The sequence below is a fragment of the Mesoplodon densirostris genome, chromosome 1, assembly GCF_025265405.1.
Source record: "Mesoplodon densirostris isolate mMesDen1 chromosome 1, mMesDen1 primary haplotype, whole genome shotgun sequence".
Classification (NCBI taxonomy): Eukaryota; Metazoa; Chordata; class Mammalia; order Artiodactyla; family Ziphiidae; genus Mesoplodon; species Mesoplodon densirostris.
The window spans coordinates 47,653,584-47,667,610 of NC_082661.1; the positions used below are offsets into that span (position 1 = coordinate 47,653,584).

General features: G+C 42.2%; 1 protein-coding gene across 7 annotated transcripts in view; it reads right to left on the bottom strand.

Annotated features, from left to right (window-relative positions):
- Positions 1-14,027, bottom strand: part of MARCHF8 (membrane associated ring-CH-type finger 8) — a 118,210-nt gene that overhangs the window by 11,816 nt on the left and 92,367 nt on the right. For all 7 annotated transcript variants that reach the window (XM_060102932.1, XM_060102896.1, XM_060102907.1 and 4 more), the window contains one exon: positions 11,365-11,415. In XM_060102932.1, coding sequence (XP_059958915.1) covers positions 11,365-11,415 — 51 coding nt within the window. The remainder of the gene's footprint in view (positions 1-11,364; positions 11,416-14,027) is intronic.

Sequence of the window (14,027 nt, forward strand, 5' to 3'; positions counted from 1 at the left end):
AACAGAGAAAAAGTCTCCCTTCTTCTTAGATCATGAGGTTACAAGGGAAATTTTAAAATCTACTCACTGTTGTTTTACATACATACAAGCCAACAAATGCCTTATCCCAGCTCCTTCTCCTTAAGAGCGAGAAAATGAGCAAGATTCATGGGGCCATCACAGTCCCCGTAGAGGTTCCTTCTGTCACCAGCTAAAGAGGAGCACATGCTGAGAGTTCAGGACCAGTCCTCGCACAGAATGATCATCAAAGCACAGCGACAGCAACTTTAAAGAGCTTAACTTGTTGCTGGTATCAGGCCGAGTAAAATCTGTCAACCTACCAAGGAGGATTTAAAAGACTGGCCTGATCAACAATGGCGAGGACAAAATGAAGCCAAGAGCTTCAAACACAGTTCCAGGGTCCAACCAGGGAGGTCAAGACAAGTCAAGGGGCTGGCAGTCCCCTCTCAGAGGCTCAGACCAACAGCTCCCCAGCTCCTCCTGAGAGCAGGGGGCAGGGTGACATTCGGGAGGCTGTGCTGGCTCAAGGGAAAAGGAGACTCTGTGCCCCCCCGCACAAAGCCGGAGAACACCCTCTCCCCTCCACGAGGATCAGACCACACAGGACTCCACAATTATTGATAAAAGGTGTAAATGTTCGTAACGAGAAAATTCACGTGTTGAGAAAACTTAAGCCCTCTGTTCCTGAAGTTCTTTGTTGGTTCTCAAACAAGAGACTTTCCGGTCATGAAAAAGAATGTAAAGCAATCTCACTACAAAAAAATTTTCGTAAAAATCCCCTCTTTTTAAGATGTTGTCATCAGTTATGCCAAAAGAAACCTCTGGATTCTGTCTAGGCCTAAATCCCAGTTGCTTTTCTTTCTTAGGAATGACATGTTTGTTTTGCTGTCCTCAAGTCACTTAATGGTTGCCTTTCCTATCAACCCACTGTTTTAAATGATTTTATCAAGATTGCCAAAAACATATAAGGAATAGAAAACTTTCCATGTATCCCTGGTAGAAGCTGGCATGCCCCCACCTCTGTTTCCTTTTAAGAGAACTTACTGCCATTGGGAGGCCTGTCATAACAGACTCACCAAGCAGAGTTCTCAGTCAGTCTGTGGCAGGAACTTACCAATTGGACACTGGAGGGGACTTCCTCCCTGCAGGACACCAGCTGTACCTTCCGTAACCCTACCCTTCCCCGCTTTCTTTTTGCTTCACTTCCTTCCCTTGCTCCCTCCACTACATTACTTTCCAACCTCCCTCTCAGCCACTTCCCCCTCCTCCTCTATTGCAAAACCCCACTGGGCCCTTTTTCATTTACCAGCAAAGCTACACTTAAAACATTTTGCTCCCTAACAAAAGTGAATCAGCCCATCTGATCTTCATCAACAGGTATGGGGCCACAAGAAATGGGCTGGTTGGGCTTGTTTGCTTTTAAGCCAGAAGGAACTTGAGGAAGGACTAGAGAAGGAGGGCAAGATGCAAAGAGGGCTCGTGTTTACAACGGACCTCAAATTAGATTTATCAAATCAATGGCTTAATCAAAAAATGGGAAAGGAAATACAGATGGCTCTTAAAACATCAGAAGATGCTTGACCTCTCTCACAACAAGAAATACAAATTAAAGCTCCAATGAGAAATACCATCATCATCAACAACAAAGCATTTAAAAAATATCAAATACCCATGTTGGCAAAAGTATGGGGTAACAAGCATGCTTACACATCGCTGGTGGGAAAGCAACCTGGTAAACCTCCCTCCTAAGATGGCAATTTTGCTGAGAATTACAAATGCATGTGCACTTTGTCCCAGCAACTCTTCTTTTAGGAATTCATCCTCACACATATGCAGGAAGAGGTTTGTATAAAACTGTTTGTGGGAGCAAAGGGTTGGCATAACCTCATTGCCCGTGGGCTCGTATCTGATTGAGTTAATACTGGTACAATGATAGAAAGGAACGTGGGCAATCATTAAAAGAAGGGAAAGCTCATTATGTGCAGTAAGGGGTATATGGAGGGAGCAGGCAGAGAGGAGGGCCACACCATGCATGCTGGCACGTGCAGACTATCTGTCAGTGGCTCCCAACAGTGGTTTCCTGTGAAACACGGAAGGAGAGCAGGGACCCCGGGCAGGAGGGACACAGACTTTTCATGAAGACCCTTTCCAACCTTATACCACTTAACCATGAACAGGTATTTCCTAAATACAAATTTATTTTTAAAGTAACATGCGACTGAAAGTCTAAGAAGTACAATAAAACTGTACAACCAACTGTAATGATTTCCCAATTCTGGAAAAACTGGTAAAGAAATTGATTTCATGGGTCATGATCTACATTTTTAACAATGAAATAAAACAGATGCCAAAGTGCATCTGACATGATGATTAAGTCTTTGGGGGAATTTTTTCTTTCAGTTGTGTGTCAATGAACTGAGTTTCAATGTAAAAAGTATTTCTTACAAAGGATCATGGTCATAACAAACAAACAAAAATATCAAAATAAGTAAAAGAAAAAGAAGATGGCTAAATCAAGAAAGCATGTTAGGGACTTCCCTGGTGGTCCAGTGGTTAAGACTTCTCCTCCAATGCAGGGGTTGAGGGTTTGATCCCTGGTCAGGGAGCTAAGATTCCACATGCCTCACCACCAAAAAAAAAAAAAAAAAAAAAAACCCAAAACATAAAACAGAAGCAATATTGTAACAAATTCAATAAAGACTTTAAAAATAGTCCACATAAAAAAAATCTTAAAAAAAAGAAAGCATGTTACATTGTCAGCACAGAGATTTTGAAAGTGAAGGGCTCTGACAGCTATCAAGAGAGAGGTTTCTCCTCTAAAAAGATGGCATTTGCCACCTGTATTAGATTTTTATTACTATGTTAACAAATTACCACAAACTTAGTAGCTCAAAACCACAAATGTATCATGCGACAGACAGCGTGATAGGACCCTCTGCTCAGGGTCTCCCTTCTTTGTGGAGGCTCTGGGGAAGAATGCACTTCCACGTTCATTCAGGTTGCTGGCAGAAGGCAGTTCCTAGCAGGTTTAGGACTGAGGACCTGTTTATTTGCTGGTTGTGAGCCAGGGGCTGCCTGCATTCCCCATCCATCCCTCCCCATCTTCAAGCCCACTCTTGCTTCCAATCTCTGCCACCAGCCAGAGAAAGCTCTCTGCCTTTAAGAGCTCATGTGATTCCATTAATACAATGATCTCGTCAGCAATGTCTCATCATAGTGACAGGCTCTGGGCATCAGGGTGGGACATCTTTGGGGAGTCATTTTAGAAATTCTGCTTACCAGACCACCTTACCTTTACTTTCTGCTCAGGAGGTTACCTAATGCTACCGCGCTCCTGCCCCCAAACCAAGAGAGAGTGATTGGGTCCTTACTGCTGCTCAGCAGGCCTGGCTTCATATAATAAAGCCAAATAGAGTCTCACTTGGTGTTTAGACACTGCAATGTACAGACTGAGACTGCGTTTCAGCAAACCTTCTGCTTAGTGCAGAATTTCCTCTGTGAAAAGAAATGCTTCATTAAGAGAGAATCTGATTTCTAAAAATAAACACCCAGTTGTATTCAACTTCCAAAATGATCTACAATTAAAGAGGAGAGGCCAGTTCTGTGGCTGCTCTGATACACACATGCTGACTCCTGATTAAGGGCTGGGCCAAGAACAAGCTTTCACAATAGCAAATAATTGAAACTGACCGCTAAAAAAGTCAATATAAAATACGTACAGTACAGAATTCATAGAGGAGAGTGTACAATAAAACCCACTGAATTCTAAAATGATTTCCATTATAAATGACTCAGCTTTGTCTAGTGAGTAGCACTAACACTGAATTCTTTTCTTCGGTGCCCTTTTAGAGAGAGTTGGAATTATGTGAATAATAATATGTCCCCAGCATAAGGAGGGGCCTATGTCATAGCACTGCTACAGGGAAGACAACAGCTGAAGGGACTTTCTCATGGCTCATCTTACAAAGCAGGTCTTTAAGCTACCGTTGGGAATACTGCAAACATAACTTGTTTTCAATAAATTACACTGAAGACAATGATTTCTGAGCAAAGATGGCTTCACATTCCCAGAAACTATAAGTGTAACCATATAAAGGCCCCCAAGCCACCAGAAATACCATGGTGAAAGGGCTGGGTTTCTGAGTTATTTAGTACTCAAAAGGACCCTTTACTACTACAGACTTCCTTTAAATATTTAATTTTTTAAATAAATTTTTTAAAATAAATTTATTTATTTTATTTATTTATTTTTTGGTTGCGTTGGGTCTTCGTTGCTGTGTGCGGGCTTTCTCTACTTGCAGCGAGCAGGGGCTACTCTGCGTTCCGGTGCGTGGGCTTCTAATTGCGGTGGCTTCTCTTGTTGCGGAGCGCAGGCTCTAGGTACACAGGCTCAGCGGTTGTGGCACACGGGCTTAGTCGCTCCGTGGCATATGGGATCTTCCTGGACCAGGGCTCAAACCCATGTCCCCTGCATGGGCAGGCGGATTCTTAACTACTGCGCCACCAGGGAAGTCCTGAAATGCATTTTTATTTCCAATCATTCTTTGAGAAAATTCTGAGGTGGTAGCAAAAGCACTGGTTTTTGACTCCAAAGTCCTCAGTCTGTGTGTGTTCCGGGGTCACTCCACTAAGCACACCACCTCCCAAGAGCACACCACTTGGAGCAAGAATTTAATCGTTTAAAAATCAGGTCAATAATCCACAGGGCTACTATGAGGAGCAAATAAAGTCAGAGATGCAGAAATGTGACACACACCATTCTTGGAATGTCTCCACTGAGAAGGCGGCTTCCAGGTGGACTACTACTGCTGATGGTCTACAGAGTAAACCTGCAGGTATATTTGTGATGAAATAACCCCGTTCCAACAGAGGGAACCACTGTCCACTCACTGGGATGAGAAAAGTTTCTGCCCAGGCTACTCACCTGGCAGGTGAACCTTTGGCCTGGGAGAATGCGACTGACAAGGAACACAGGACACAAGAAAGATGACCCCAAACCTAATGTTAAGGCTCTTCCTCTAAAGCCAAATATGTTAGGTGACAAATGAAATCAGTTATCTCTTTAAGCACACGCCCTCCCTGACCCACAATCTAAAAGAATATTCAGAGACCTGCTTGAAACCCCTTTGCTGGCCCCAACGCCCCAAGCCCAGCCTCCCTCTCTGCTCTGCAACTCGGCATTGGTCACCGAGCACTCCACAACCTCTTGCTCCTCCTGGGGATGCTCCCACACCCCACCCAGCACAACTGGCCCTTCCTCAGGTTTCTCCTCAAAAAGGGCTTTTCACCCCTATTATTCATTGTCCTTGTACCCTGATCGTTTCTTTCCCGGAACTTGTCAAGGTTTATAAAAAGATGTTACTGGAACAATATGTTCACCAAGAAGCTGCTGCTGTTCAGCCTTGCACAGTGCCTAGCACACAGGAGGTGTTCAATGAACACTTGTTGAATAAATAAAACAAGGACACTCTGGAGTAACTGTGTCTCTTTTAATATGTCTAAAACAGAGGTTCTCAAACTTGTTGGTCTTGGGACCCCTTAACACGCTAAAAAAACAGAGGTCCCCAAAGAGCCTCATTCTTATGTTTATGTGGGTTCCATCAACCACATATTAGAAATTTTTAAAACACAAGACCACCAGCACACATTCCATTAGTGTCAGAGAGAAGATGCCATCTTGCATGCCACTCAGTCTCTGGAAATTCCACTGTACACTTGTGAGAGAATGAGAGTAATAAAAGCAAATAATGTCTTCATATTATTATGAAACCAGTTTTAACCTTCTCCCTCTCCCTGCCAGGAGATCCAGAAGCAAACTGAAAACTGCTGGTCTAGAGTTTCAGCCAAAAATTAAACTGTAACCAGTCAGAAGGCTAAAAAAAAAGAAAAGAAAATATGGTCAGTCAATCTTTATAAAAGGGGAGCCAAATAGCAAGACACTGACCATGGAGCTCCATCAGGACCCAGAGTGAAGCTATGTGGTGTTCATGACACACGTGAAGCATGCTGTTACCACTTGATGCCATTCAACTCCACCAATTCATTCTCCTTGTTTCTACTGCATGAAAATAAGTATCTTGTCTTTGGGATAGTTGTTTTCTTCAGTATAAATTAAGAAAGGCACATTCGCCTTATACTTAACCCATAGGTCTGAGTAACCTAAGTCTGTCACTGGTTAACTCTGTATTCAGAAACAGAGAGAAGCAGGCCTTGGTCCTGACAATCACACCAAGGTGTGTGGCCAGCAAGCCACCATCCTAAGGCTGTATTTACATCTGACATGTGACATTCTGCTGTATCTCATTCCTACCTAATGGCAACATTAACTAGAAAATATTCAAGAGCTCCAGGAAAGTCAATGCTCAAATTCATTGAGATTTGCTTGCCAAACAACAGAACAGCAATAATTTGAAGTGCTCATTAAACATGTCCAATCTGACTTCTACCCAGGAATACCTGATTAACCAGAGGCAGGCATATAATGTTCATGGTATCTGATAAAATTATGCAGAGCTCTAAAATATTCTTCCAGGTACCCGTCTTCAGCAACTGCTGGAGCTTAGTGAACTTGCTTGGCTGCAGGGAGGAGGGCACCCATGCTCCAGGCTTCATGATGGATGTCTAGCTTGCCACTGCCATCACCCTGTGGTAAGCGCTGTCAATCATGAACTTGTTCAAGAAATTGTGTCGCCTGGACCAAATCCAATTCCCCGGGTTGAATAAGAATGCTTCCCTCAGGGTAAACTAACGCCATGTCTGTGTGCTGCCCTTTCCCGCACATAAGCCTCCCTTGAGAGGTATCAGCAGAGGCTCAAGAAAGCCCAGCCCCCTCAGTGAACCTGACCTAGGCCAATTCCTTATATCTTAAAAAATTCTCTTTGGACAGAGTGAGTTCAAGCCGCCTCAGGGAATTCTAACCTTCCTCTAAAGGGTTTTAGGTCAAAGTACAGTGGTCCTCACTGGAATGGTCCCAACCAACACAGCCCCAGGGTTTACAGGTACCTTGCAACTGGGTGGCCATGACAGCCATCACTCCCAGTGACCAAGGCTGCAAATACCTGCCTTTCATCTTTACCTAAAGAAATGGATTTCCCAAGAAGGTGACAAACCAGTTTTCTACTACAGTTTAACCCCATTCTGGCCAGCTCCTTTTTACCTTTTATGTCCTGCTTTAAGTATCCCCTCCTCAGCCATACCTTCCCCGAGCAGCCCTTTTAACTTCGGCTCCTCCTAATTCTGTACCTTAGCCCCTTTTCTTTCACCTTCATAATAATTCTGTCTGCGGGTATTTTATGGCACTCTGCTTATTCCTCTCTTCTGTTTAGTTCAGCATTCAAAGCATAATGTCTTGCCCAGACTTAAGTGTTGGACAAAATCTGAACTCATGCAATACTCCTAAACGCTGCACTGGGCCTTGTATACATTACAGCTGAGGATACTTTATGCCGAGTGATGAGACAGCTTGCAGGTGGTGGGCAGTGGTGGTACAACACCCCTGGACAGGGAGTCACGTCATCTCACCCTAACGTGGCAGGCCTTCCAGGAGCAGCCTCTGTGATCACCCAAGTCCCCCGAAGGCTGTGTCAGTATCTCGCTGCATCCCCCCCACCAGCCCGTGCTCCAAGTCACCCTGGGAGTGAAGGTCACCTGTCAGCCAGAGGCTGAACATCACTCCTACAGCAGAGACCCTACCTCTACCCCTTCCCCTCTCTGCACCACACAGCCTGCCAAATGCCCTTGTCTGTCAGAGCTCTAGTTCACAAAGGGCAGAATCAGGACCAGGGCTGGGTGACAGAATAAGAGTTTAGGCGACACATCGAAAGAACACTTTGTACTAGTTTTTTAACAGGAGCGTAATGCAGACTGCAGGTGACTGACTAATGTGAGCACAAACTAGCCTGAAATCCAGCTAGAGGCTGAGCTGGCAGGAAAAGTCTCTTGACAAGACAGCAGAGATCTCAGGTAGCATAAAACATGTCCATGGTCTGACCTTTCTTTGTATCTTCCATCTCAAGGGTATAAAGCATCTGCTTAAGTATATTTGCTACACTGAAGATAAGAGTTGTACATATCTTGGCCTAAAAGTAGCTTCAAACAACAGGCTCATTTTATAAATACAAGAAAGAACTGCATTCTCAAAAACTAGTTATCTTGCACAGCAGTCCTGCCCTCTGTTCTGCAGCCCCATTTAACTGGTTCATGCCTAACATACTTAAGGAGGCTCACATTTTACAACAAAATTTCACGCTGAGGGGATCACTGGGAAGTTAGTGGTGTGAGCACACAAGACTCTCCACTCCTGAGGTTTTCTTTTGATCCCAGTTAAGTGTGCAGGAACTCCTGCTGTGGAAATGCAAGAGACCCAAATCTTCTTTCTGCTCTTTGGCAGAAAGCTTTGAGGCTTTCATAGTACCCCTGTTTCTAAGAGTGTGAAAGTGCGGAGCTAAAACTTCTTTTTCAAAAAATTCCAACCCTGCCTACAGGAAAACTCCATGTCAGCGGCCTTGTTTGTTTTGCTCATCATTTTATGCCAGCACCTAGAGCTCAGTGCCTGGCACAGAGAACACACAATAAAAATGTGTGCAAGAAGGAAAAAAGCCAGAGTTTTGATTAGATTTCTTAATTTTCACCCCCAGGTGATATTTATCTTAAAGCATATACAGGCATACTTCAGAGATATTGTGAGTTCAGTTCCAGAGCATTGCAATAAAGCAAGTATCGCAATAAAGCCAGTCACACAAATTTTCTGGTTTCCCAGTGCACATAAAAGTTATGTTTACACTATACTGTACTCTATTAACTTTGAAGTAACATTATAACTAAAAAAGAAAGTACATACCTTAATTTAAAAATACTGTTAAAAAATGCTGATCATCACCTGAGCCTTCAGCAAGTCGTAGTAGTACCATCAAAGATCACTGATCACAGATCACCATAACAAATATAATAATACTAATGAAAAAGTTTGAAATATTTAGTGAATTACCAAAACATGACACAGAGACAAGAAGAGAGCAAATGCTGTTGGAAAAATGGTGCTAATAGGCTTGCTCAATGCAAGGTTGCCACAAACCTTCAGTCTGTAATAAGCCCAATATTTGAAAAGTACAATAAAGTGAAATGCAATAAAACGAAGTCTGCCTATGGTTCTGTCTTTGATCAGTAATGACATAATAATAGCTACCATCAAGGACTATCCTGACCCAATCAACCTAAGATCATCAGGGTTCAACCAAGTTTGACAAGAGTCAGTTTACTGACTCACTGCAATGAGGAAGCTGTCCCATGGCTCCGTGCAAACATTATCCCTAAGTCTCAGAGCAAGCCTGAAGGTTGTATAATTACCCTAATTTTACTCATCAAGAAATTAAAGTTCAGAGGAGTTTCCTTCCTCAAAGTCACATGGCTAGAAACCCTTGACCACCTAACCCTCTAACACCCTCACAGAGCAACACAGAAGGCCCATGCCCCAGGCCTGTGACAAGCCCATCAAACGTTCCTCTAGACATTGTAAGCCATGAGCTTATAAACTTTTTTAACTATAGGAGGAAACTTTCCTTCAAATAAAATCTTACTAAAACCATAAACAAACAAGAAACATATATCTGAGGCACAGGATAGTAACATCCTTCAGAACTGCTCTTAGCCATTGGAGCAAAAGGCAATGAGTGCTCCTGTATGCTTTTAAAATGTTTACTTCAACTTAACCAGACAGGCCATTTCGATCTATGCCTTCTTACTTTTCTCTGTGCTTACATGTTGGACAGCTCCTTCAAAAAGTGGTAGGGCAAAACTAGCCATTTTACTCAGACAGTAATGATCTACCACTACACAGTTCTATAGCTCCAGCATTCCTGGCTAAAGGAACAGCAAAAGAAAGAAAAGAAAAGAAAAGAAAAGAAAAGAAAAGAAAAGAAAAGAAAAGAAAAGAGAAGAGAAGAGAAGAGAAGAGAAGAGAAGAGAAGAGAAGAGAAGAGAAGAGAAGAGAAGAGAAGAGAAGAGAAGAGAAGAGAAGAAAAGAAAAGAAAAGAAAAGAAAAGGAGGTTGGAACAGCAGAGAGTATTTGGTGAAAGGTATTTATATGAGGTGGCTGAAGCTACCCCCCCACTGGTCTGGGGGAAGGTCAGGTCAGCAATGAACCAAGAAGCACCCTGTAAATGGCCTTTAGGCACACTAAGCACTGTGGACTTTTCTTTTCATGCAAAATTCAGTGGCAGAATGACATGATTAGATCACAAGTATGCCTAAGAACAGATGATTAATGTCTTAAAGGATTTTCTACATTCTACTTTTAATTCAAAAGTATACTATAGAGTGATATGAATAAAAAACATTTGGCATATAATGTCACTTTATTTTAGAGAGATTAAGAGGCCTGAGGCGGCAGGATAGGTTTTGCCACACTATTCAGATCTTCCTGTCAGGATCTGACACAGACGTGATGCGAGAAAAAATCCATCTTTGCAAGGAACCTTCACAGACACACCTGTATGGACAAGGGGTTGGCTAGAGCCCGTGTCTAGGCTGAGAGATGAGCAGTGCATGGGAGCAAGCTCACGGCATGGGAGACACCGTCTGCTGGCTCCGGGGTCACCCCTAGCATCTGATGTGCTCCCAGCAGGCTACTCAAGTGACTACCCCACAGGTGTATCAGGTGCTGTTGGCTGCCGATTCACCCCTCTGCCCTCCTTTTCCTAGCCACGTTCCAGCTGGCGGGGGTCTTGTGATCCAGTTCTGGCTAGTGAGATGTAAGCAGAAGTTAGGCAGCTGAGGGGCGCTTCTGGGAAAGCTTTTGCCTTCCTATTGAAAAGGGTCACTCTCAGCTGACAGACCACAGCCAGGGTGCCTGGAGGTCCAGCTCCCACCTTGAGATCAAACATGAGGATGACAATGTGCCAAGGAAGGTGGCACAAAGAAAGCGGAAGGAGCCTAGGTCCCCGGCAACATCTGTGAGCACTGCGTCAGCTCTGAACCATCCACCTCCAGACATCTTGTCATCAGAACAACAGAAATCTATAGTTATTTAAGTCAGTAGAGTTGGTTTTTTATTACCATCAGGCAAATGCATTCCTAATTGAGGTGACAGATTCTCTGGTGACTCTCTGAGATTTCTTTTACCTGAAAGTAAACAATTTCTACTGGAAGAAATGGGGTTTTCTCCTATCAGTCACTCCCCCCAACACACACTCAGAATTGCCTCACTAGAAAAATATAACTGCTATATACCTAACATGGTCCCAGAGCGGATTAAAGTAATGAACTGATAACTTTGTGCCTTTAAAAGAGAAGAGTGTAAACACATGCCAGGTATAAGAAAATAAAAACCCCAAGCTACAAAAATAACATATTTCAGTGGCACTCTACCTTAGAAATGTTACTTGAATGACTCATGGAATGTCCCAAAGTCTTCTCATGCTGCAAAAAACCAAACAGGTGTTAAGTATCAAGCTTTGATTAAAATGGGAAAACAAGTAATTGAACATAACAATCCTACTAACAAATCATTCCCTCAACTAGAATTTGCTGTGCACAAACTATTATGCACGAGGCCAGCTATGAGATACTGGAGAATTTGGCAAAGATGAATAAAACAATAGTCCTTGCCCTAAAGGAATTTATTAACAAGAAAAGAACAGGAATTTGGAACTAAATAAGATGGCAGTAATAAGTATCTTAAGAAGTATTCAGGTGGAGGTTCAGAAGCAAGAAGCTGCGTGTTCAGTTGTATACCATGTGGTCCATGCGATGAAGAGCTGCTATAAGATGTGGAAGGGGAAAGCAGGACAGATGACCCTACCCAGGCTGTCTGGCTGCAAAGTGTTGGGTACTCTGCAGGGATACTGCACAGCTCACACCTACTCCCTCAAGCCTGTTTGTCCTCCTGGGTTAGAGAAATCTGAGAGTCCTGCTAGCCTCCTCCTTCTCACACTCCTCCATCTTCAAGTCACAAAATCTTAAAAACAAATTCTTCCTCCCTAATGTCTCTCAATCTCAAATCCCATCTCCATTTCTACTGTCAATGCCTTCATTTATGTTCTCTTCAGTTCTTCTTGTAATTCTACCTGTTCTTTCTGCTTTTAAATTGACCTCCCTGATACACAATTGTTACAGACTGAATTGTTAACCTCCCACCCCCAATTTATATGTTGAAGTCCTAACTCCCATTACTCACAATGTGACTACATTTGGAGGTGGGACTCTTTAACATTGTAACTATGTTACAATGAGGCCATTAAGCTGGGCCCTAATCCAATATGAATGGTGCCCTTAGAAGAAGAGGAAATTAGGACACAGATATACACGGAAGATGCAGGGAGAAGATGGCCATCTATCTACACATTAAGGAAAAGGGTCCACAGGAAAAACCAAACCTGCTGACACCTTGTTCTTGGACTTCTAGCCTCTAGAACTGTGAGGAAATAAATTCCTGTTGTTTAAACCAACCAGTCTGTGGTACTTCGTTATGGTAGCCCTAGCAAATGAATACAATAATATTCCACACGATAAACTTCTAAAAAAAGCAAATGTTCCAAATGTAAATCTGATTTTTAAAAATAATAAAGTAACCTTCCCTGAATCCACTCAGCCTTGCTCTAAATCAATTGAGTTAAATAAAAAACTATTACAAATGGAAGAGATGATCTTAACGTGTATTTTTTAAATTATCTATTCTCTTTTTCAGTTCACATGCCATGCAATGACCATGGCGAAGATCAGAGAAGGTTGAGATGTAGGTAAAATTCTTTGATCAGAAGGAAGTACAAAGGAGCTGGTGGATCATTTAAAAACTCCTTTGAGGAAGAGCTGATTCCATTCCACCAAGGCTCTCCTTAAAGAAAGCTGGCCACCAAGAAAATTTTGACTTTCTCCTTCCCCTCAATCCACCAAATCACAGACTGCCTTGACTTCTGTACACTTGGCTCATGAACACCTGATAAGACTAAAATGATGATGAAGAAGTGTTTCAAGATCTCCCAAGTAGCCTGTAGTCAGCACGTGCTTTGGCAATGTTGTCTTCTTTGTCTTTATAGCAATGTGTTTGTGTAATTTTGGGAATAATTTTATTAAATTCTCCCTTACTTTAATAAATCTGAGCAGGAATAGAAGTTCAAGTCTCTTAAATGTAATACAATACAGACAGTGCTATTAAGTGTTTAGTCTCACAGAATGTTTCTTGGTCTTAAGTTTGTCAATTAGATAGTTATAAAGGAAAAGAAAAAATTATAAAGTGTGCTCAAGGTGTTGGCAATATATCACCAAAATCTACCTCTCTGGGAAATGAGTCCCTCTGTCCACAGAAAAGGTAAATTTATAATCGTTCAAGTTTCATTCATGAGTCAAGAACGTACTAGGGACAAACATACGGCACTGCTGTGAATCCGACTTAAAGGCTCATCTGCTGGCGATTTACTACTAAATTTTAATTTAGTCTACTAAATTAAAACAAAGATACCATATGCTTTGGATTATTTGTACAGAAAACCAATTGTAACCACTATAAAATTACCTGCTACCTTACAAGAAATGGCCAGTTTAACACCGTCTGGAAATCTACAGAAAAGTTCTGAACAGCAATAATTCACGTCCTAGACCTTCTGACATTCATTATTCCGTAAAGAATGGTACTGAGTTAGGGAGAAGCCTAGCTGTTAAGCTAGGTAACATTATAAATCCAGACTGAGATCTAAAGGTTGCTCTTTACTTTATGAACTTGAGAAATAAATTTAATGATGTAAAGCCTTTATTCTGTCTTCCTTGTTAGAACAATTCAATATTTTACATGGTTAAATTAAACAGCCAGCCCCAGAAGATACAGATGTTTTAAAGGCTGAAAGTTGTCAATATTTGGTATTGCTTCTCCACTACCTGGTAGGAAATTAACAATTCAGTTTCAAAAGATCATATTTTTGTTTTTTTTTCCCCTTAAACACTGCTACATTTATTTGGACTTACTGAAAGGAAGCAAATCCCAGGACTCATTCAAGTCAGTTTCTCATTCATTCCACACTTATTTACTATGCAACTGC